At 34.2% G+C, this 25,924-nt stretch overlaps 2 protein-coding genes across 3 annotated transcripts; one reads left to right on the top strand and one right to left on the bottom strand.

Annotated features, from left to right (window-relative positions):
• The first annotated feature begins 692 nt into the window (after positions 1-692).
• Positions 693-12,561, top strand: LOC121370572 (glia maturation factor beta-like). 2 transcript variants are annotated; one of them, XM_041495883.1, is made up of 6 exons: positions 693-923; positions 2,252-2,348; positions 5,088-5,137; positions 5,417-5,549; positions 8,685-8,758; positions 9,017-12,561. In XM_041495883.1, exons 1-6 carry the CDS (start codon positions 921-923, stop codon positions 9,086-9,088), a joined length of 429 nt encoding a protein of 142 aa, XP_041351817.1. In that variant the 5' UTR covers positions 693-920; the 3' UTR covers positions 9,089-12,561. The 2 variants fall into 2 exon arrangements, with proteins under 2 accessions (XP_041351817.1, XP_041351818.1); XM_041495884.1 differs by lacking the exon at positions 693-923 and adding an exon at positions 962-1,263.
• A 6,787-nt stretch (positions 12,562-19,348) lies between these two features.
• LOC121370571 (microtubule-associated protein 10-like) lies at positions 19,349-24,000 on the bottom strand. Its single transcript, XM_041495882.1, has one exon. It carries the CDS (start codon positions 23,927-23,929, stop codon positions 21,047-21,049), a length of 2,883 nt encoding a protein of 960 aa, XP_041351816.1. The 5' UTR covers positions 23,930-24,000; the 3' UTR covers positions 19,349-21,046.
• Between the last annotated feature and the right edge of the window lie 1,924 nt (positions 24,001-25,924).

The raw sequence follows: 25,924 nt of genomic DNA, 5'->3' as shown, positions 1-25,924 counted from the left end.
AAAGAGTGAAAGGTCTCTCAATAATCGCTTTAAATAGCGAACTGAAAATAAAATGCCATGATTTTAGCAAGAACATATGTTATAGGTGAAACCGACACTGAAGTATCCACGAATCCGATCGCATCTTCTTTTCATATCATCCACCTGCTGGATTAATCAATCGCTGATCTATTTAATACTGCACGTGCATCTGTACCAAGAATGCGTACAATACTAGCTTTAATAACAACTGGTGCGCACGCTTTAATAACTGGTGCGCACGCTTTTATAAGTCGTGCGCACGTTTCAGTAACTGTGTGTGTGTGTGTGTGTATATAAAAACCATCGCTTCCTACGCCAATGTTAAGCATTATTGCTAGAAAGCAAGACATTAGATGATTATTTATTTTTAGAGAGGAAAATTAGTAATTTTATTTTATATGAATTTTTTTTATTAATTAATATACATTTAAAATAAATGACAATTAGTACAGTAAATTATGTTCATATACAACAGGGTCTGTTTATATTTATTTGTACGATATAGGCCTACATTGTACTGTTAAACAAAGCATGAGCTTTTGGTATTGTGACAATGTCGATAAATTTAAGCTGGTGCTCCAATTAATACGGATCAATGTAGAAAGCTAATAAAGAGTTGTCTCCGTTGATAAACTCTTTTGTTTACCAATTGATAACTATCGGTTTAAAAGTTCGCTGCAAAAGTAATTAAATCTTTAAAATATAGTTACCTTGCCTATCCTATAAAAATGCAATATTAAATACTAAGCCTTAAAAAACTTAGAGAAATATAATTGTTCAACTATATTAATTAATTGCGTTCCGGTCATGTCCGCGTTTTATGAACACCTGAAGAGGCTATAAATAATTGATTCATCTACTTCCGTGTTGTGGGGGAGTTTTATTTTATATTTAACAGAATGGTAATAAAATTTATCTATGTTAATTTTCGGCTTTAAACTAAAACCAGGAAAGATATACTGTTTTATTATCACTTGCATTTTAAAAAGATGTAAAACTAAACGAATTCTAGAACAGTGACATTTTATTGTAAAAGAAAGTATTTAGCAAAAAGTTATTTTATCTTATTCTTAAAAACCTATGTACAATTTATAAAATGGGGAGGGACTTCGCTCAGTCGGTTGAGTGCTCGCTTGAGGTGCTTGCATCGCAGAATCGAATCACCTCGGTGGATCCATTCACCCAATTGTTTTTTTCTCTCGTTCCAACCAGTGCACCACAACAGATCAATTTAAGGCCATGGTATGTACAATCCTATCTGTGGGAAAGTGCATATAAATGATCCCTTGCTGCATTAGAAAAAAATGTAGCTGGTTTCCTCTGATAACCACGAGTCAGAATTACAAAATATTCGACATCCAACAGCCGATGATTAATTAATCAATGTGCTCTAGTGGTGTCGTTAAACAAAACAAACTTTAATTTCTAAAAACATCAGTTAATTAAAGGAGCAGACCCTAGTTTTAGCCCATGAAAATGGACACAAAGTGTAGTTAATCTACAAACCTGTAACACCTTTGGATAAGGTTATAACAGAGAGAAGCTAGTCTGTGATGTTTAAACAGGGAAATGCCCTCAAAAATAACTAGAGCTTGTCTCGATAAGTTAACCATTACTTTTTAGACGAACGTGCGTTTTTAGAATTATGAAAAATGAATTTTGGCGTATTGCAAAAACCTGGAGGACCAGAACCACTTCAGATGTATGAAAATTAATATTCTGAATAATAAAATTTAAGTACTTCTAATTTAAATGATCAAAACTGGCTTTAATAGTAAAAAAGATGTCATAGTGCTTAAAAACTAGGGTCTGTCACTTTAATATATAGTGAAGAAATTCATCTGATCGACAGTTTTACATTAAATATACTTGAGTGTTCAAACAAAAGTGCTGTAATATCCATAAGATCTATTTTTTCTAGTACACAATCCAGAGTTTATTACTTAGAGAATACTCAAAGAGCTACGGGCAAAAACATTTATCATGCACAAGTGAATTGATGTTGTCCTTCCCGAGCCACTACTTTTGGCTATTTAATTTGAGTTTAAAGTTTTGAACAATTTGCTAATTTGGGGGTCCAGTTTAAACTCTGCACACCGATTTGAGAGAGCAATATCTATTTACAGTATTGTATTAGGACTTAGGAGTGTCGTACATTGTACTTTTTGTTATTGTGTGTGTTTGTTTGCATGATGTCGTATTATTGAAATTTACTCTGATTGGATTTCAGGCACAGAGTCTTCAGATTTGCAGTATAGACCCAGATGTGAAAGAAAAGCTAAAAAAGTTTAAATTTAGGAAAGAAAAAACTATTGCAGCTATAATATGTAAGTAGATATACAAGAAAATGTCATTTGATGCACTAATGTTGCGTATCAGAGGTAAACTAATTCTTTAACATTTTGAAATGGGAGAACAAATCTATAGTCTCACAGGAACGCCTTTTTTCATACTATGGAATTTACTACAAGTTATTTATTTCTCAGCCGATTGATTTGTAAATTGCTCACAAAAATAGTAATTTTTTTTTTATTTACAAAACACCTTTACTTTTCTACTTATGTAACGGGGACTAAATATTTGGCCGTTTGTATATAAATAACATATTTTATCTATTACTATTAATATTTATTTTAGGATTCAATTTATTTTATTATAGGGTATTCTCAATCTGCGTTGAGAATATCGTATTGGTGCATTAGACAAAGCCTTTTATGGTTGTTTCTCGCCATACTGGCTAGGGATAGAACTTCCCTATTAGCTCAGTTGGTAGAGCACTGGACTCTCGTACTGAGAGTATGTGGTTCGAATCCCCTCAGTGGAGATTGATTTATCTGTTACATTTGGAGCCGACATAGGGACTGGGTGTGTTCTTAACACAAGAATACAATTATAACCCAGTCAGGATCCGTAACAGTTCAACTGCCCGTGGCCCACAGCTCCAGGACGTAGCTTTACTTGAGAGGGGAGTATGTAGTAGTGTGGGTATAAAGTGCTCCTACTGGCAGTAGCTAGTGGGAATTTCCCTATTAGCTCAGTTGGTAGAGCACTGGACTCTCGTACCGAGGGTCCGTGGTTCAAATCCCCTAAGTGGAGGTTGATTTTTATCTGTTACACTTACGTCAAACCAAACCGAAATTATTTTTAAAAAAAAACAAATTTAATGATTGGATGAACTCTAGTTTTATCTTTCATGGTATTTCAGGCAGTTGGAATAGCAGATCTGAAAACTCACTCCCATCACTGTCTGGAAAAATAGGTTTTTGGCCTTCTCTGTTATTTCTGGTCATACTGTTGTCTGTAGCAGATGAATGCTAAAGCTGCAGCGAATTCACCAAGTGGCAGATATGATTCATATCACGAATATGTGGTCTCGAATACAAATAAGTATTCATGAATACCAATAAATTACAGTGAATCTATCAATACTGAACTATTGACGTACATAAGCCATCCACCAGTGAACAAAAGTCAGAAATAGCATTTAGATAATAGTATGTGTTAAAAATGAAAGGGACATTCCTGAGTTTGCTGCAATTTTTAAGATGTTATCCACTAACAAAGACTTTTTAATGATTGTAATTACATATCAAATGTATTTTTCTGCATAAAATATTAGTGACTATAATAAATGTGTTTCTGATCGTTCTAATATTTGTACTAGGTTAAATTTCATTTTATTTTACAAAATATTTTTTTTTGTACATACGAAATTATTTGAAGACAAAATCCAGTTTGGGCTTCTTACAAATATTAAGATGACCAGAAACACATTGAATATACAAACACTGATATTCTAAACAAGAAAATATATTTTATTAGTCGGAAACATTTTACAATGCAACAAACTCGGGAATGTGCCTTTAAACCTTGGATTGTTAGATGTTGAAAAATAATTAATTGTCGTTTTAAAAAATAATATTAATAAAAAGAAAATTAACAAGGCACAAAAACGAAAGAAGCATGTAAACATTATTAGAAAAGAGGCCCTATAGGCTGTGACCGTGTATACATCCTGCTGTGCTGAACATCCTTTCCATTACAGAGAAAAATGGATTGTGAACATTTCCAAATTCCAGGGGGATCGAAATTTCATGTTGATGGAATTCATAAAATACGAGCGCCAAAAGCGTGGAGCCGTAGAAGGAGGGAGGAGGGGGGTTTCTCAGATTTTATATATATTATAGCACCTCTTGCCAAACAATGCGATGATGCCAGTTACACTCAAGAATAATACACTAACTTTTGTTGCAAAATATACGTTAACAAGTTGCATCAAATTGTTGTATGCATATAAAATGGCCTTGTCACAGAGCCACAACAAGAAACTGTTTGTTTTCAGTCATACCAATGTATTTATAATAAATGATACATGGCAAAAATTGTAACAAATTTAAGCCTACTGGCACGCATTGACTATTAATCATCGGTTATTGGATGTATTGATACATATATTGATACTTGGTCATAGATGAAATCCGCTGTCGCCACATGGCTACTCTTTCCAAATAACAGCAGTTTCCACATCCCACAACAGGACAGCACACACAATGTAATGTCCTTTGATGGACCAGTAATGAATCACTGGTTGGGACGGGAAATAATCAAACGGGCCCACTGAGGAGGATCGAACCTTCAGCAAACGGAACCTCAGACAGACTTTCTTGGTACGTCCCGCTCCCTAACTTGCATAAAATCATATCATTTCATTGTATAAGTACAAAGTCGAGTTGCATTTTCCTCGGGTGCGATTCGGTGAATAATGTTGCAACCTCATTCACATCTATATCTTGGTCATAATGAATTGTTAGGAACGCCAAATTAGAAAGGCGTTCCTGTCCCATAGAACAGTGGGGTGGGATTGTCTGTTGTTATAGTTAAAATCTCTCTCTCTCTCTCTCTCTCTCTCTCTCTCTCTCTCCCTCTCCCTCTCCCTCTCCCTCTCCTCTCTCTCTCCCTCTCCCTCTCCCTCTCCCTCTCCCTCTCCCTCTCCCTCTCTCTCTCTCTCTCTCTCTATATATATATATAAGCCATGTTAATTTTGATATTTGCTTCTTTTTTTTCAGTGAAAATTGATCCTGAAAAACTTACTGTGATTATCGATGAAGAATATGAGGTAATTATCAAATAAAACCTGCACTGTAGTATATGTACACATCTTCTAAAGCAGATCATTATAGACATAAAGTGACTATAGATACATGTCATGTAATTTATGAAATGATTATTATTAATTACTTCCAACATAATTATCGCTATTTATATTAACTAATACATTGACATTTACTTTTATGTAGTACCCTAAAAATTTAATTTACTGTAAATAACTGATTTAGCAGTTTGTATAATTTTACATTTTTTATAAGAAATAATCGTTGATTTGATTTTGTTTGAGGATTGCACAATTGACGAGGTTCAGGGGGAACTATCTTCATCACAACCGCGTTACGCCGTCATCAGTTACATCAACACACACAGCGACGGCAGAGTGTCTTATCCTTTGATTTTCATCTTCTGTAGTCCTCTAGGTGAGAATCTAAGTAGTCAACTTGGTTTTCATGTTCATGTAGCGGCCTCAGTGGCGTCGTGGTTAAGCCATCGAACATAAGGCTGATTTGTACAGGGTTTGCAGCCTGGTACTTGCTCCCACCCAGAGCGAGTCTTAATGACTCAATGGGTAGGTGTAAGACCACAGCACCCTCTTCTCTGTGATTAACATTGTAACAATTAACAACTAACCCACTGAGGTGTGTGCCCAGGACAACGTGCTTGAACCTTAGTTGGATATAAGCACAGAAATAAGTTGAAATAAAATGAAATCATGTTCATGGTGAGTTAGTTGTTAGTGGTTAGTCAGCAGTCAGTATAGTGACCATACCTCACTACTGGGTTGTTAAAACTCACTCAGGGTGGGAATCGATACTGGGGTGTGAACCAACTAGCTATCAGCCTTAAGACTGAAGGCTTAACCTCTACACCATTGAGGCTGGTTATGAAATTATAATGCTATACGTACAATGAAACATTAAGCCTTTTCTGGAATTTCTCAAACAAATTCCTTACTTTCCAAACTCTGTAAAAAAAAATTAGATACCGTATGTTATGTTTTATATGTTTATATGTTGACAGTTTTTTTATATACAAAAAGTGAAAAAGTAAAGTTTGTTTTATTTAATGACGCCACTGGAGCACATTGATTTTTTTATCTTATCGGCTATTGGACGTCAAACATATGGTCATTCTGACAGTGTTTTAGAGGAAACCCGCTGTCGCCACATAGGCTACTCTTTTATGACAGGCAGCAAGGGATCTTTTATTTGTGCTTCCCACAGGCAGGATAGCACAAACCATGGCCTTTGTTGAACCAGTTATGGATCACTGGTCAGTGCAAGTGGTTTACACATACCCATTGAGCCTTGCGGAGCACTCACTCAGGGTTTGGAGTCGGTATCTGGATTAAAAATCCTATGCCTCGACTGGGATCTGAACCCAGTACCTACCAGCCTGTAGACCGATGGCCTAACCACAACCCCGCCGAGGCCGGTTTTTATATACAAAGAAGTTTTGCAATTTAATTTTAGCTGGATCATTTCACCTTGTTTCGTAGTCCGAATCAGACGTAGCAAATATGTGGGTTTTCACAATTTATTGGGTCTGCCTTGGACTACTTGCTTCGATTAGCCTATATGGGGAAAGATGTCGGGAATACAAATTCATTAAGATGATGACTTAGATGACTTTACAGACACAGATACAAGGAAAGAGTGCTGGGGTCCTCAAAATTCAAAGTACCCGGGAAAAAAATGAAATGTTTAGCAGGTGACTACAATGAATCTATTGGTTTTTAGTGGGGAACATAATTTCTTGCTCAGCTTGATAATTACCATGTAGATAATGCATGTATTGGTGAACCTTTGCATTAACTTGGTCACTTGATATTGGGAGGGGGCAACCCACACTGTATGTATGTATGTATGTATGATTTTATAAAATTTAATATTTAAAAAAAAGAAAAAAGATTTGATTGGAGGGGCCCATGATTTTATATTGAGGGGGAGGGCACTAACACTGTCTTTGAGTCATGTTATGAAGTGACAGATGAATATATACAACAGGTAGTGGGGGGGGGGGGGGGGATACCTTTCAAAACTGTTACACAGGGCCCACAGAGTGTTTTTAAAAATGGGGGCAGGGGTAGGGCAAATGTCTGTGGATGAAAATACATGTATTTGTGGGCCTTAACCTATTGGGAGTGGGGGGGGGGGGGGGGGAGAAATTTTAAAATTTTGTGACACAAGAGTGTTGCATACAGTCAACAATAAGTTCTTTCGAATGAAACATTATTATTTTACACAATTCAGTAAATTTTATGTGGTCGTTGACAATCATTTTTCATCTGTTGTGATAGAGATGACAGTAGGACCTTTTGTGTTAGCAATGCCTCACGATATTGAGGTGAAATATTGTGTATTGCTTTATCACATTCTTTTACAGATCAAGTTTAACTTTCATGGCAATTTACCCATTTTTCACAGATTTATGGCCCTTGAAGTTAGGAGATACACCAATTTGTTGGGCCAGATAGGGGACACGTATTGCTTTAGCAGTCCTCTCAAAATGCTTGTTTTTAAATTAAAAATTGTTTTTAAAACAGTTTTTAAAACTCAAAACAATCAAATGCAAATAAAATAATAAGTAACTGAACAATACAACATTTGTTTCCTGATCGTAATTAGTGTAAAAGTAGATCCGTCCTAAAAAGCTATATTTTTGGTCAGTGATTGAAAATATAGAAATATATCTAGTCATCATATCTTGATTACATATAGTGAGTACAGGATAAATGGTCTTAGATGGGGGTAGGAAATGTGTCAGAATAAGAAATTAATTTCAAAAAGTGGAATTCATTTTATATCATCTTAAGTTGATTTATGTGCTTAGGGCTCTTTTTGTGTCTTATTGCTGTTCATCATCACTTTAGTTTTGCATTTGCTATAGTTTGACACCCACTAGCCGATGTATTTTTTTGTGTTGGGATGTCATCAAACATTCATTCTTTCTTTTTGTGTCTAAAAATTAAAATAAATTTTTCCCTCTTCTCCCAGTTCACTTGTGCATCTAAAAATAACAATAAGTGGAAAATTGATTTTACCTGACAAAATATATTAGAATAGATACAGTTGTATAAAATACATTCTTAATTCACACACCAGGTGGTGAGAACATTATTCATTATTTTTGATAACACATACTAATAACAGATACATGTGTATATGTTTAATAACACTTTAAAGACATACGATTGCCTGTTCCTAGGTTATGACCAGGTCGCCAGTGCCATACCATCCAATGAAAAAAAGATATATCAGTTACTCTGAAATTAACTACAAGCACTAGGACTGTAAATAGGTTTTAGTTGAAAAAGACATCTAAATTTAGTTTAGACCTATTTGTTTTGATGATACATGTATGTAAGACATAGAATATTACATAAGTGTCTGTTAGATACTATTTATTTTACAACTCATTGTTTAAAACGTATTCAGTTCACGTTCGCTTATAGTTAGATATGTTTTGAAACAACTCATTGTTAGATAAAAGGTATCTTATGGTCACTCATGTTGAATTCTCTATTTAATGCAGGTTTAAATTTATATTTATAGGCTGTAAACCAGAATTTCAAATGATGTATGCGGGCAGTAAACTGGCTGTTGTTGATGCAGCAAAGGCAACCAAAGTATGTATTGCTATTAAATATTAAATTTTAAAAATTTAAATAAAAGTTTAACAGGTGGTCTTTACAAATTAATGAATTATCTGCTGTTGACAAAATTGAAAAATTAAATAGCAGAGTTCTATAGGTCAACAGGGCTCTTGTTTTTACATTATTATATATTATCTATTAATTAATGGACACTTGCTATAACATGCAAGTTTTCAAATATAAATAATATTATATTCTTATTCTATTGCTTCTTCATTGGTCTTTTTTCAGGTTTTTGATATTCGCAACCCAGAAGATCTCACAGAAGAATTTATTAAAGAAAAATTACAATTCTTCAAATAGTGATAGTTTGATATTTTATGACAAACAACTTTTACTTTAAAAAAGACATGTGGAAAACTGCTGTAAAGTGTTGAAAATTGTGTCATTCCAAGCAGAACAAAATTGTTTTGTTTCATGATCTTACTGATTTTGTAATATTTGACACTATTATATAGTAATTTTTATATCTTGCTATGCAAGACACGCATTCTTATTTCATCCTACTTAGTGTTCATATTTTTAGCTCATCAGCGGAGCTTTTCTAATACAGATTTGTTTGGTGCCTGTCCATATACTTTTCCTTTAAAGTCTATCTTCTCCTACATTTTTGATTGAATTGTTCTGAAACTTGGTACACTGGTGGCACTATAGTCTGCACACCTAATTATTTATGGTATATTTTAAGGGCAAAATCTATCTTAAAAAATATTTGTTTTACCGCCACAATACAATGGAACAATAAACGTGTTACTACTGAAAGTTAAAAAAATAAAATAATCCCCCATAATGATCTGTTTTCCCCCATTCCAATCAGAGGCCCATGCATGCATAGATCCAGGGAGGGTGACACACACCAAACGTTTTAATTAGTGTCTTAAAATTCCAGTACATACAGTAGCAAAATGAATCAAATGAATTTATTTCCATTTACCGGAGAAGATTGCCATGTACGCAACATGTTAGTGCATATTTAATACTGTGGGTTCCCTTTTGAAACATTGCACCCATCTCTTAAAAAATGCTGGCATGTGCTGTTGTATTTGTTGAAAAGTGCATATTAAATATTTCCTGTTGATATTCAGTAGGAGTAGCTTATGTGGCAGTAATGAGTTTATTCTCATATTTATCTAAACTCAGTGTCCCAATAATCCTTGTTCTCGTTAGACACCAAATGCCAGTTTTAAACTAGGTAAAGTGATTAAAGGAATATTGTAAAAAACAAGTGTTCTTTGTTAGAAAGATGCCTGTACAAAGTAGCATTTATAAATAAAAAGCATTAGCAGAATCAGTAAAACAAAACTTCCAATTGTTTCTCTTTTATGAAGATGGCCATCTTTATGAAAGGAATTTTCTGCTCAAAACCATTCATAATGTGACTGCCAGAATATGATTCCTTGACCTGTAGTTCACGTAGAGAAATACAAGAAGCCACTAAAAAAAACTGTCTCAGCCGGTCTTCACATCTACTGAGATAGAAGCTATAAAAAAAATAGCTGGTAACGATGAGGTGATAAATGCCAGTTCTTTTGTCCGAAGAAATCCAACAAGTGTTGACGATAATGATAGTGTTATGAGGTGACAGGGTAAATACGAATTGCTGTTTAAGTGTCTACTTTGCCTCTATGGTGACTCACATAAAAAGTGTTTGTTGTCAAGAAAACATGTGGTACCAAACCGTACTGACCATAGTCTTTGACTTGGTCCGATGTCGCAGAACTAATGTGCCGCCAGCTCACTAGGTGGCATTTGTGGTTAGAGGGTAAAACAATGACTGCATCTACTAAACAGCAAAAGTGTCAGTATTTTGACTGTTCTTTAATTTAATGTGTGATTATATTTTATTGTTATAGCAAACTTGTGTTAAATATACCATATTTCCTCTAATAAGCACCCGGGAGCTTATTCATTTCAAAATTGTTGCAGACCCGGCGCTTATTTATTTTTTCAAACATATTTTAGAAATTAACGCTAAAAACTACAAACTTACAATTTTTTTTTTTAAACTTTAATTTCGAACTGTAACAAAACTTTAAAACTTTAACAAAACAATGAATTAATTAACATTATTTTTCCGTGTCATTGCTTGAAGAGGCCTCAACAGGAACTTAAAAATAATAGTATACTGTAACTTAAATCAATAACATGAAAATGGTGAATTAACCGTCACTAACAAACCTAAATGAAAAGGGACCCATCATTTTTAATAAGTTGTTTTCTGTTGTTTGTTTTTAATTATGCCAGGGAGTAATTGGTTTTCGGCTGTCTTACCTGGCATTTATTGTTACAGACCCAGTGCTTACTGGAGGCCGGCGCTTGTAAGAGGAAATATGGTATACATGTATTGCTGAAAGTCTGTAGTGGTAAAAAAGCCTCAATTTAATATTGCTTTTAAGAACACATTGCTTTGTCTTTAAAGATGCTACATGTATATCATAGTTAAGAATGCATATTTCACTATTTTTACATTTATTTGTTATAAATAATTCCACATTAATTGATCCTACATGTCAACTTTGCAAAAATAACTTGAATATCGAAATTGTAAAGAGCTTGCACGCCATGTGGACCGAGTCATGTTCAGTACAAGTAGATTCATGATTTAAATCGATGAATCCATGAAATCATTGAATCACACAATTTGTTAAGTTTACTGTCTGCAGCTAAATAGAGCTGTTGGAGACATGGATTTGCACAAAGACAACTCATTGGCAACATCGCTGGGCATAATATTACAGTGTTCACCTCAACAAGTTATTCACTAAAGATTCTTCAATTATTATTTTTTTGTACTAGTAACAGATTATTAAGTTGTAAAAGAAGTGCAGTATATACTGAGATGCCTAAATAACGGAAGTATTTTGATGAATATTTTCTTATAGAAATGTCATATCACATATATTCTGTATTATGTATGTGGACAAATGACGTATTGGTAACAACTGTAAGTGAAAGAGGATTTTGGTCAAAGCAGAAAAATAAATAAAGCAAGAAAAAATTAATTTGAAGCAAGAATCATAACTTTGGTGTTTAATGCAACTACACAACATTGCATATGGAAATACCTTTGACTACACTGGTCTTAAATTAAAAACACCCCCCTCCAATTTGAATAAAATCTTTGAGTTGTTTACCAATATCTCATTTGTCCTCGTATATATGATATATCATTTCTATAAGAAAATATCGGTGAAAAATCCATTGCGATATTTATGCTTCTGTGTATACTAGTAGTTGAAGGTACATGTATAATGTTAACAAAACAAAACTTAATAAACAATTTTGGCAGGAAGCTGTCATTATGCAACTTTGATATAGCACTTTTAAGCAGGTTTATTTTTCTTCAGTTGACTGTTTTCCATTGGAATTTATTGTCTGCTTGATTGGTGCCAACTGTACATGTTATCAAGTTGAACATGATCTGGAATAAATATTTCATATTAAATATACAGTGTTCATGAAATAATATTCTTGATACTTAAAGAATCTTCAAGGGTTGACACTATATTATTTGGAACATGTATTTATATAATTAAGTGTTTAATTTTCAAAATCATACAGAGGTTTATGAACCTCCTAATAACTTTTAAATGTTTAATAAACAAAAATCATAAATTAAAAAAATTTACTTTCTATACCTCATCTCAACCTCCACTAATAGTGGGGTTTTTTAATAATAATTAAAAAATATTTTGCAAATAACAAAACTACTGTTTCTATATGTATTTATGTTTGTGAAAACATTGGTCAGGATATAAATTAAACAACAAAACTTAGTCATAGTAGGTAATGTTGACTTCTCTATGGAGCGGACAAAAACACTGTCGTGGATGCCGGGATAGTATAACATACCCTGGCTGTGAAGTGTCCTCATGCTACCCATGTTCATATGTATTTCACTTTACTTTCTGCTGGTTAATTATGAAAATCTGTGTGGTCCTTAACCATATGTCTGACGCCATATAACCGTAAAATAAAATTTGTTGAGCGTGTCATTAAATAAAACATTTCCTTCCTTCCTTGCTATAACAAAACATCAAACTTCTGAGTAAAAAACCTGCTGTATTGCAAAAGCCTTTTGTTTCAATGGAATTTGCCTTGAATATTTAAACAAATATGCTGTGGATTTTATGAAGTTTGTCAAATAAAATGCTCAACTTAAAGGGACAGACCCTATTTTCAGTACGTGAATATTAACACGAAGTTTAGTTAATCTACAAACCTGTAACACATTTGGATAAAGTTACAGTTGAGTGAAACATGAGTCTGTGACTTTGAAATTGTGAAATGCCGTCTAAAAATAGACTAAACCTGGACTCCATAACTGTTACTTCTCAAATGCACACGAGTTTTTAAAAATATGAGAAATGCATTTTGTGATATTAAAAACACCAGGATGGCCAAAAACACTTCGAATGTATGAAAATGGATAATCTAAACCATAAAATCTTAAGTAAAGTATGATTTCAGTTATCAAGATATTCTTTCAAAAATGTGTTTGTAGATTTATATTTACAAAAATAAAATATTGGTTCTTTTTATAAAAAACTATATGTATCTACATTTTTTACTTCCTCTAACTCAGCATTAATTACTGAAAAGGAACAACAAAAATAGAATCCAGTGTATATTTGAAGTCCGTAAAATTGCTGAGAGTACCAATATATAATTTTACCTGCTGTAGATGGAGAAAACCATGTTGGGTAGTACAATAGCGATGTGAGCAGGATGTAGGTGCCACACATTGTAGGATCAATCACTGTTGATGTACTTATTCCCTACTGTATCCCAACCAGTAACCCACGACTGGTATATTACATTGTGTTCAATATAACTTGGGGATATTCATATTGAGAATTAAATAATGGAGATTGTTCATTATATATTTTAATAGGAATTATTAAGGGTTATTAGACAATACATTAACATGAAATGTTCATGTCTGGGTAGTTTGACATAGCCAGATGAAACACAAAGTGATGTCAAAAGGTAGACGGGCTACTTTTTATAAACAAATGAAACGCCATACAAATTAAACTCCGAGATGTGTATGCTATTTTCTGGATTAAAAAAAAAAAGTGAGATTCTTGGGGGGGGGGGGGGGGGGGCTCCCCCTTCGGAGGGTACGGCCATGGGGTTAGCATATAGTGAAACCCCAACGATTCGCCAAAATGCATGAATACGGTGAGGCATGCTCCTTGTCAAGCGTCAAATCTGATTTTGGGGGATCATGGCTCTTTCTTAAAGAGTGCAACATCCAACTCGGCCAGTAGTTGCATGGCCGAGTTCACATTGTCTGAGGTGTCATCCCACGATGTCTCAGACATGTTCGATGTGTGAAAGGTCGTGTCTCCGAGCTGATCAAGGAAGTATTTTGTTATGCTGTCACAAGTCTACTTATGTGAGCATGAGTGTTGTCTTGATAAATAAAATTGTTACATGGAGGTGGTTGCCCTATCTGAGATTCAAAGTGTAAGTTCTGATGAAGCGATCTTGATTTCGGGTCCACTAATGAATAACCACTGACATGATCGACCATTTGCCGTCTCTCCTAAATTCAAAGGCAATACCTCTGTGAAAAGTAGGTAAATCACCATGAAAGCTAAACTTGATCAGTAACTACATTATAAAGCCACATACAAAATTTCACCTCAATATCTTGTCATTGCACAAAAAAAGCCAAAAAAAAAAACTATTTTTTATATCTCCCAAGATCAAGGGCCATAAATCTGTCAAAAATGGGTAATTTGCCATGAAAGTTAAACTTGATCTGGAACTGTACACGATAAAAATATACAAAAAATTTCACCTCAATACACGTGTAACTCTAAACAAAAAATCTGGAAAACTATGTGGGACAGATGGACGGAAATTTATAGTCCCCTCTGGTTGGACCGGTAGGGGACTAATAAGTGGAATGAAAACCAGAAGAATTGCATTTAAAATCTTTAATGAGAATTATATATACATGTACTTGACAAAATTAAGTAAAGGCTTTAGTAATTTTTTGTTACATAGAGTGTTATATTATTTTGACAAATTTAGCTGTAGATGACTTCTAAACAAAGTTAAAAACATTGATTTATTGAACACCACCATATTAATCATTGGCTACTGGATGTCAAACATTTGGTAATTTTGATATATAGTCTTAGAGAGGAAACCCGCTACATTGTTTTTATTAGTAACAAGGGATCTTTTAAATGCACCATCCCACAGACAGGATAGCACATACCACAGCTTTTGATATACCAGTCATGGTGCTCTGGCTGGAACGAGAAATAGCCCTATTGGCTTCTAAACAAAGTTTCAGTAAAATATGACCTGTGATATATGCAAACTCTTTTCACACGTGGGTTTTTCTTGCATTTATGAAAACTGTCAAAATGTGCATTCACTTGCCATTTTGATCACTTTAAATAGTTGTTTAAATCATTAATTTTAAGAACATGTCACAATGCTGACACCTTACAACAAAAGAAGCTTGTTTAAAAATATATATATATATATATTTAATAAAAACATGTATTAATTTAAACAAAAATGCAAAAAATATCTACCAGCCCTTAGTTAATTTTGTTGAAGATATATATGGGTTGTTCTCAGAAATTGTAGCCACTTCTGTGACATGAAGTCCCAAAAATAAACATTCTTCAAAAAACAAATCATAGTGTCTCAGCTATAGATAAAGCCCATAGACAGCATGTAAAGCAACAAAAAAGATAGTCTACTCACTGGTTTATGCATGGTGTGTGATTAAGTAATGTCATCCAATGAAATTACAGTTGCAATATGGAAACCAAACATACAATCTAATTAAAATTAGCTCCACTATTACATGTGGATCTAACACCAGCCAGTTGGAGCTGATGTCCACCAATCAAAACCTTACTTGCAGAATCCTGCCAGTGATTTAAAAATAATTTGAAAACATTCCAAATTATCCTGAGGGTATACGACATGTTTCGTGTGAATTACGAATGCCTTAAAACATGTTTTATTTTATAAAATAAATAATTTGTAATGTAAAACTGAAGACTGATTTAGTTTTTTTAATTTTAAATAAATAAATAATTTTTAATGTAAAATTGAAGACTGATAACCCATCCTGTTCATATTGGTATGGTTCGCTGTACTGCAGTCACTGAAATAGACTCGCCAGATATTCTTAGAATTTGTATGCTCCCAAATAACGTTATAAAAGGCGAAGTGTGATTGGTCAATATTTAAATTATTATTTACAGACGAAATGTTACCTGGACATTGGGGACTACGCAGTGTTGTTAGCAATCCGATTAAAATTAGTTCTACTGGTCTAAATAAGGCATTCGTAATTCACATGAAACATATCGTATACCCTCAGGATAATTCGGAATGTTTTCAAATTATTTTTAAATCACTGGCAGGATTCTGTAAGTAAGGTTTTGATTGGTGGACATGAGCTCCAACTGGCTGGTGTTAGATCCACATGCAATAGTGGAGCTAATTTTAATTACATTGCCAAACATAATATTAAAATGTTTAAAAACAATCTTTAACATTCCAAATTATACATCATATTCACTCAGTTATGAATAGAAATAGATTTAACTTTAGAAACTTAACACAATACATGTACTTCAAATATGAGAATTGCATGTTGCGAGAAAATTTTAAAAAAAATGAACAGGAAATACAACTTTAGCTGTCAAATATTCAATATTTGAAGTTCAAGATTTTGTTTTTAAAGAAGGGTAAACAGGATACATGTGTTCATTTCTGACATAAAAACTTCTCAGTATTTAACAACTTCTGTATGTAATATGAACACTACAGAAATTGTCTTTATGATGTCATTACAAAACAATCCTGTTCTTTGCTTAACCAATTACATATTTCTGCCAGACAATTTGCAACCGGTATATCAGTGATTTTACCACCTGAAATATTTAGTAGAGATCCAATCAGATTCCTTCTTACAAATGTGTTGAATTAGATTACATGTATATTTACATGTATATATACAGTTCAATGCACAATATATTGTAGACACAAATAAAACTGATAAAACGGTGAGGAAAACAATATACTAATTCATTCTACAGGGTGTAACTGTACAGTGATATGGTATCATATATGTAGCCCAGTGGTAAAGTGCTCGCTTGATGCACGGTGAGTGTGGGATTGATCACTGTGGGTGGGCTCATTGAGCTATTCCATAACTGGTATATGAAAGGCTGTAGTATGTGCTATCCTGTCTGTGGGATGGTGCATATAAAAAATCCCCTGCTGCTAATGAAAAAATGTAGCAGGTTTTCTGTGTAAGACTGTGTGAAAATTACCAAATGTTTGACATCCAATAGCCGATGATTAATAAATCAATTAATAAAACAAAGTAACTTTGGTATACTGTAATGAAAGGGGGTGCAGAATATAATACATCAATTTAGAACAGGTGTATCATGATACATACATTATATACATATTGTAAAATCACTGACCCCAATTTCCTACCTACATACTGTTTTGGTTTTATAAAATTAATTTTGAGCTACTACAAACAAGATTAGTCGAAACACTGGATTGGCTAAAATTACAATCTTAAGTAAGAAGTTATAATGCATAATTTAATGGTAAAAAAGCTGTATTTTAAAACACATATTAGGTAACTAACTTGGGTCAATGTCATCAAGTACAATGATACACATACATGTAACAGGATATTCATTGTATCATGACCTACCCATACCTTCACACCTCTCATCTATATACTAGTACTACTATCTTTTCTGAAATAAAATTCTATTAAAATACACCATACATGAACAAGAAAAATATAAATAAACAACATATATTCTGGACAGCTCAACTACATGTACATGCATAGAGGTTATTACCAGAGGGATTTTCGGTACCATCAATATGACATATTAGGAATGAAAATTGTATTATGCGAGCCTCTGGCAGTGTCTTTTTGAATAGAAATAACGTCAAACTCAAATGACGTCATTTTGGATGTCCTTCCATCAAAATAAACTAGTGCTTAATGTTTTTTGTTTTTTAAATGCTTAACAAATTGAGTGTAGAGGGCTTCTAGAATTTTTATAAAATCCACTAGCCATGGGATCAGTGATTAATTTTTTTTATTAGCCATGATTAAAAATTCACTAGGCCTACTTTACTTTAAGTTTATACAATTTTATTAAATAATAGAAAGAATCCGATATGTCACCTAAAGAGAGATATAGAGCTTAAAACATTACCATTGGGGGATTGGAGTGGAGACAGGATATTCATATTTACAAAATAGACTTAACTGCAACATTTAAAAATCACTAGCATGGCAATAGTAGTTATTTACTAGCCTAACATTGAATATCACTAGCCATGGGAGTGGGGCCATTATAATCTAGAAGCCCTGGTGTAAAATTGCTATTAAAATGTTTTTATTTGATGACTGAATGCACATATCAATTATGGAGTGTCACCGTAGAATGTTTGCTTAAAAGTCAATAAATGTAGTGCCGTAACCTAGATTAATTTACATCTATTGTCCGAACCAAATTGTTAACAACTACAAAAAATTACTCTCCTACCTTTAATTGCCGTTAGATTTCCTCCAAACACAAATCGTAAAAAACCCACTACAAATATACAGATTCCACACACGAGACTGCAACGATGTCGCCGATATTGTCTTTGCTGAGATTGCATAGGGAAAAATACATGCAGTTTTCTGCCGTCTGCCATGTTGCTTGTTTATGGAATACTCTTCAAGAGGGGTGAAAGCCTCCAAAGTATGTGACACAATTAATATGAAATCGATGATCTCTAGTGGTATCTTTAAAATAATAATAATATTTTTTTTAAATAATATGACGTCATCACGTTTGCTTTTATATCATAACATGTTACGATGTTGTTAGATTAAGTCCTATCCTTTCACCCCTCTTGAAGAATATTCCATAAAAAGTCAAAATGGCAGCTGATACAAAATTACATGCTTTTTTCCCTATGCGCTCTCAGCGAAGTCGATATAGGTGACATGGTTATTATCTGGTATGTGGAATCTGTGTCACTGTAATGGTTTTTTCAAGATTTGTGTCTGGACACACTTTGGAGGAAATCTAACAGCAATTAAAGGTAGGAGAGTAATTTTTCGTAGTTGTTAACAATTTGGTTTGAACAATAATTTGCAAAGTTATCAAATTTCGAAAGTATATGATCTGATAAATTATTAAATATCACATACTTTGATTACACTGGATATGCTGGCTAATATATGATAAATATAATTATCTAGTGTACTTCAAAATAAATTTAAATATCTTTCTTCATTAGTTTGTAAAGATTACCCTCAGAGAATCACTGTAGTCTGCTTAGTTTTACAAATAATACAAAATGAAGAAGGTTAAACAAAAACTTTGTTTTGTTTAATGACACCATTAGAGCACATTGATTTATTAATCATCGGCTATTGGATGTCAAACATTTGGTAATTTTGAGTCTTAGAAAGAAAACCAATTACATATTTTTCATTAGTAGCTGGAATCTTTTATACACACCATCCCCCAGACAGGATAGCACTTTTACAAACTTTGATATACCAGTCGTGGTGCACTGACTGGAACAAGAAATGGGCCACTAACAGATCCAGAAAATATATAAATATAAATTTTGTTTTTGGGGTGGATCGAGGACTAAGGGGAAAAGGGCACATGGACAAACTCATGAAAAAGGCAACCCAATAAATAAAAAAAGCAGAGAAAATGATTAGTAAAAAACGGATGGAATTAGGTACATCAAGTTGAGGTGACCACCGTAAAGTTATATGAGGCAGATGTTGCAGACAGGTTTATTGTTTCCATGCAACTCATCTGTCTCAGACTAGCTACCCTATCCAGTCAACTTGCCTGATTTTGTGATTTGCTACGATGTCATAAGACAGTAATAGTCATACTGAATGCAACCGTCTACATGGCATTCACCGTACAATTTGATTTTCCTGAGTTAATTATATACAAAGTTTAACAGGGCTTTAGATCTCACTAATTTGGGCACAAGATATATTTTTTATTGTTCTGAGCATAGTGAGATCTTTAAGGAGTACATTAATCAAATTAATTGAGGATATGAAATGGAAGTGATTTGAAGAGTTGTGGATATTCAGAAATGCATTTTGAGTTATTTTAAGATCATTTAGACTTAAGATTTCAGTAGTTTTTTAGTTGAAATTGTTAAGTAGTCGTTATGTGTATACTTATTGTAGGCATATTTCTGGGGCATACTTATTGTGGGCACACCCTTTACTGTTGTGACTTTGATGCAATCTAAAACCCTGATTTGGTACATGTGGGTTCAATTACATGTAATTTGTACCAACGTTTTTTTAACAGCAAAATATGGCCCTTGTAACTATGATATTGCATCCTTAACTTTATTACAAGACTTTTAACAAAATATATTCAATAAACAAATGGCACATACTACTTAATTAGTGAATAATATTACAATTTAAAAAAAAAAAAAAAATTCAATGAAAATTGCACTTTGCTTTCTCTTATAAATATTGATCTTTATCTATTATTAATACAATGAAACCTCTGAAAACCGGATCCTCTGTCAACTGGAATTCCCTCAGAACAGAACATTTTTCAAGGTCCTTTTTGAAAAATCAGTAAAGAACTTCACCTCACTTAACCAGATACCTCTTAAACCCGGACATTTTACTTGGTCCCGAGGGTTTCTGGTTTAGAGGGTTTCACTGAAGTTTAAATACAAAAAAACACATACAACAAAAATTATGTGCAAAATTAGCTAACAAACTTTAGCTGTACACATATGATTACTTAATGCAGTTAAGTAGGAGTTAGTTTTATCAAAGAGCACACCAACTAGGGTACACACATTATTTGAATGTATTAATACAGGCATAAAAACAAGTCGAAAATGGTTGTTCAGGTTACCACGTCAAAAAAAAGTCAAGACACTACTTCGTTCTCCACAAAATCGTTATTTAAACAAAAACTTTGTTCCCTAAATTTTGATCAATAGTGTGTTATTCAATAAATGAAACACATACAAATATCAATACAACGAGAACACTGATATCAATTAATAACAAAGTATCAGGGTATTTGTGAAGTATTAATTATGGGAATTGTCAATTTGATTTGAGAGTTGTAACCTATAGATTACTTGGCCTGTATCTTGTAGTAACCTGTACATGGGTTACCAGACACTATGCTGTTTCGATGCCTGTTAATACAGTTTATATGAAGCTCAGTTAATAGTGTATGCGAGCTTTGAATCTGGAATAAATCTCTGCACTGACAGATCAGGTGATGAAATGTCTGTTAAACTGTCTTGTCCTCGGAGAGAGTGGAAGTCATCAGAATAATTAGCATCACTGTTTAAAGATGTTACCATATTTTCAGGATCTGAAGGTAAATATGAACTGACAGATTCGGTATGAACTGACTCCAGCTTGCCCACAGTTGGTTTTCTCGGTTGTGGTGTTGGCCGTTTTGAACTACCTGTAGAGATGGACCCTGGTGTACCTGAAAGGCTTCCACTAAGACCAGTTTCAAGCCTAACAGTTGATCTACGTGTTGCTGGTATTGGGGACTGCTCAGAAGCTGTTGGGTTAAGTACTGGAAATTTCACTGATGAAGCCACACTGGCAGATACTTGCAACTTGCCCTGTCGGGCACTATCATTGACATCAGAATGATGATCTTCACCACTTACCAAACCTAACAGTTCTGGTTCTTCAGTTGAATGAAACTGATGGGTGTCAAAATCTTCTGTAGATTCTAATGTCCTGGAACGTGCATTTCCATCAAAATGTTTTGATAATCTTGTTGATTCAAGTGGTTGATCGTAGTCAATGGACTGCATAAGAGAAGCATTTGGCTTACCATTGATAACTCCTGGAGAGGTGATATTATTTTTTCCAAACCCAAGAAAATTCCTGCCACGACCATGGCTTATTTCATCTGAAGAAACCTCATCTTCCTCATCCATTGTATTATCACTATCCTCTTTATCATAACCCTGAGCACTAGGCAGACGCACTTCAATGCTTTTCTGTGAACTAGGCAAATCACTCCTTAAACTAGTATCATTATCAAGTGGACGATTGTTCAACTCAGGTGATAGGATGCCTTGATTGTCATAATCATCAAAGTCATCAGACAATGCACTTTTCACTTGAATGATTTTAGGTTGTTTATGTTTCGGTGATGGTGTTTGACCTCTTAATGGTCTTGATGGAGATTTACCCTTTGAGCTTTGGCTTCTGTGCTTATGGTGGACTCTCCTTTGGTTTTTTCCACTTCTCAGTGTGGAAACATCAAGAAGGGAATCCATCGTTTCATCCCCTTTCTTTTGATATTCTTTTTCAGCAAGTCTCCTCACTTCTGTTAAAGTATCAGAAAAGTTGGTCACATCCAAATCATCAGATTCTGTATTCTTTTGGGAGGCAGCTTGTTGTCTTTTCTTTGCTTCAGCTTCTTCTTTCTCCACTGCTTCTAACCACTGAGGGTTTGTTTTAGCAAGTCTTAGTCTCTGTGTATTTGTCAGACGATAGATCAGTTGTGTTTTCTTTGGACTGTGATATTCCGGAACTTTCCTTAACCATCCTTTATTTTTAGAAACAAGTTCATGTGGTTGAGCACACTGCCTTACTTTTTTCTTTCCTGGACTTGAAACCGAGGACTCTTTTGTTGGTTTTGGGTATCCAGCCACTGGAACATTTTCTTTATCATGAGCCTTCCTGTCTTGAACAAAAGGCTTACTGCGTTCTTCAGATACTTTTCTGTTAATGTCTTGAACATTTGATTTTTGTTGAATCTTCAGTTGTTGCACATTTCTGGAAACATTTTGAAGAAGTTGAGGATTTTGGATACAACTCAGCTCATTAAGCAATGCAGTGAGAATTGGAAATAAGGCATCTTGCCCACTGGCCACACCCAAACAAGAATTTCTTTTGTCTTCAAATGCCTTGGCAATGGATTTAACAGGTCGATCATATTCATATTTTGTTTCTACATCATTCTTTGTGGTACCATCATGCAGCACTTCCTCTTTCACACTATTTACTTTACTTGGTTTCGTTTTGAAGTCTCCGTCTTCAGATGTACTTTCTAAATTGTCAACTGATAGATCATCATCTGTGCATGTCTCATAGTATACCATTTGTTTAATTTTAAGTGGGGGTTGTGTCTTACAATTGTAGAATAGTGGAGGAGGGCAAACAAAGTTATTAATGATGAAATCCTCATCTTCACATTTTTCATGTACCTTTGGATTTACTTTTCGTACAGTTCTTTTGTGCTTCACAGTTTGTGTTGCAGTGGTGACAATTGTCTTGTCTTCTGGTGCTGAAACTGCTACATGCACAGCTTTGTCATCCATCTGCAAAGTCTGAATGATCATATCGTGCTTCTCGACATCAGTCATGGATCCCATTTCTCTTGTATCTTTCAGCACAGCAACTTCTGCATCCGACTCTCCATCATCAACTTCTTGAACATGCACAATTTGTTGTGCTACTACATCTTCCTTGCGAGTTGACTTGGCAGACCTTCTTAACAGAGCACCTTCCGGCAAATGTGGAATTAGACTTGGGCCTAAGCAGAGAAGTCGAAAGCCTAAAACAAAATATCCAATTTCTTTTCCCATTAAACTGTACAGTTTGAAAAGACCCTTGTCGCCATGGACTGACGGTACTATGGTTCCCATTTTTGCAATATCAACACATATTTCATCCATAATAAAGTTCAGCGGAACAGTACTGTTGCCGAGTAGTTTCGGAACTTCTGGGAATGTGTCAATGAGCATAACATACAGTGGTGTATTAGCTAGGTGCAGTTTTAAGCTGTCCACAGTAATTTTAAATAAACAGGATTTACCTTTGTTTATCATAAAATTACCATGTTTGTCCTTCAATTCACTAAACTGGGCCGGGATTTCGTAGTAAGGATCTCTTGAGATTTTACCTTTGATTGTTTTGGCCAAATCATCTTCTACGTGGCTAATTATAATCGTAGGAAAATCAAGCAATCTAAATGCTACTGCTGGAAAGTGACAAGGTATGTGTGGAATGTAAACTTTTTCCACGACAAGTTCCAACGAGAAAAGGGAATCTTCCTGCCCAGGCATTTTCAAGCAACAGTTTTACGTGTTTTTAAGAAAATATTTTGGCTATTTAGCAAAACAGTGTGCGGTAGAGTAATGCAATAAAAATGCTGTTACTGTTATACAACGCTATACAAAGTCATATTAGTATTTCAAAACTCCACCAGTAGACAACCAACCATGTTTGACAACGCCATAACAAATATATAGGTCTCACTACACAATTAACTTCCGGGTGAGATTTCAATCATCACGTTCCTAATTGTGACACATGTTATGGTCCACATATTCTCTTCCAGGAATTGGTGAAGAATTGAAACAATATGTATGTTTAATGATAAGCCTTCTGACTGCATTTTGCCCATGTTATTTTGTAATAATGTGCATTGACCTTTTGAGACATGGCTGTGTAGCGCAAGAGACAGCCGGAGTGAATCGGTTAATGAACCACTTGTTCGGACCGGTACTACAGACAGATGTGGTCATATAGCAAACAACTGAGACGGAAATGTTCTCAATTTTGGTGTAAAAATAAATGCTTATATAATGTATGTTCGCAATGATGTATGTTGCTAGTGCCAACGAGAACCCTTTCTATTGGCAATCTTCTTTTGAAGTTAGACAATTTAACATGGGTTTGACATCTGTGTAGTGAGACCATACCGGTTCGTACCCAAAAGCATACCAGTTCGTACCCAAAGGCATACCAGTTCGTAACCAGAGGAACATTGGCATACAAGTTCGTACCCACATTTGTACATGTTATTTAATGAAAAACAAAACAACAAAAATCCAAGCCAACTGCATTTTAATAATTAGCGATTAGAAATTGTCACGAAGAATCATGTCAAGCGAAGTCAGCTTATTTGTTGATATATTTCAAACACATAACATTTTTCTTTTTACATGACAAAAAACATTTTATGTACAAACATAATAATATTTACAAACATAATAATATTAACATAATTATATAATTATATATAGAGATACTGAAACCCAGTACATTCATACAGTTGTATTTATGGTAAAGGTAAATGTGAAATTAATAAAAACTTATATGTTGGTATATTTCTCAAAACTTTCAAAATGTGACTTATTCCCTATTTAGCACCGAGTCCTTCAGTTATTGACAGGTGAAAGTAGCATTATGAACTTTTAAATTTGCATATGACATGAAATTTGCATACCGTTATTACACGGGTTAATACAATCAAATATTAAATGGGTTTATGACAAAAGAATTGCTCTTTGGCTACGAAAAGGTATGCTTTTTGGTTACGAAACGGCATGCTTCAGTGATGCACAGCACATAATTGCTCATTTAATGCTTATAAAAGATACTGAGTGATTATTACAACAATTTTTTTGCTAAATGTTACAATATGTTTGTAATATAACATTATAATTGTGAATTTAAAAAATATATCAATGTTAGGTGTAATGTATGACATTATTTAATTGGTTACGAACTGGTATGCTAGTGGTTACGAAACGGTATGGTACGAACGGGTTTGGGCGAAAAGAAACCGGACGAATAGACTGGTTGTTTTACGTGGTATCAGGTCGTTTCGCCCTTATTCCCGATCGCCCCGTGTCATTTCGCCACATGTCGTTTCGCCCCCATATCGGGTCGTTTCGCCCTCTATACAGGGTCGTTTCGCCCTCTATACAGGGTCGTTTCGCCCTCATGTTTATGTTTGTGAATGATGAATAAATTTGTTTACGTGACTCTAGTTGCAAATCAGATATAGGTTATCAATTGGTAACCCTTTATCAACTATAAACACCATTTATATGTATATGTTATTATGTGCAATATTTTAAAGAACCCCTCCCCTCACACCATCCCAGTTCCTACGGGCCTAATGTATTTTATATTAATAAGTACAAAGACTAGCCTACACAATGATATTGTCGATAGGACATATTAGTTATAAAGTGCTTTGGTGTGTGTGTGTGTGGGGGGGGGGGGGCGTTTTTGCAAATTTGCGAAATTGGCCTCTGTAATATCCATTG

Source organism: Gigantopelta aegis, chromosome 4 (assembly GCF_016097555.1).
Source record: "Gigantopelta aegis isolate Gae_Host chromosome 4, Gae_host_genome, whole genome shotgun sequence".
NCBI classification, from domain to species: Eukaryota; Metazoa; Mollusca; class Gastropoda; order Neomphalida; family Peltospiridae; genus Gigantopelta; species Gigantopelta aegis.
Note: the sequence above shows the minus strand (reverse complement) of the source record. Positions and strands in the feature narration are given on the sequence as shown.

Bases quoted from the DNA above. Each gene is read 5' to 3' on its own strand.
- LOC121370572 (XM_041495883.1), top strand. The intron at 2,349-5,087 runs GTAAGTAGATAT...CTTTTTTTTCAG, and splicing joins AACTATTGCAGCTATAATAT to TGAAAATTGATCCTGAAAAA. The intron at 5,550-8,684 runs GTGAGAATCTAA...TTATATTTATAG, and splicing joins CATCTTCTGTAGTCCTCTAG to GCTGTAAACCAGAATTTCAA.
- LOC121370571 (XM_041495882.1), bottom strand. From the start codon at position 23,929: ATGCCTGGGCAGGAAGATTCCCTTTTCTCGTTGGAACTTGTCGTGGAA.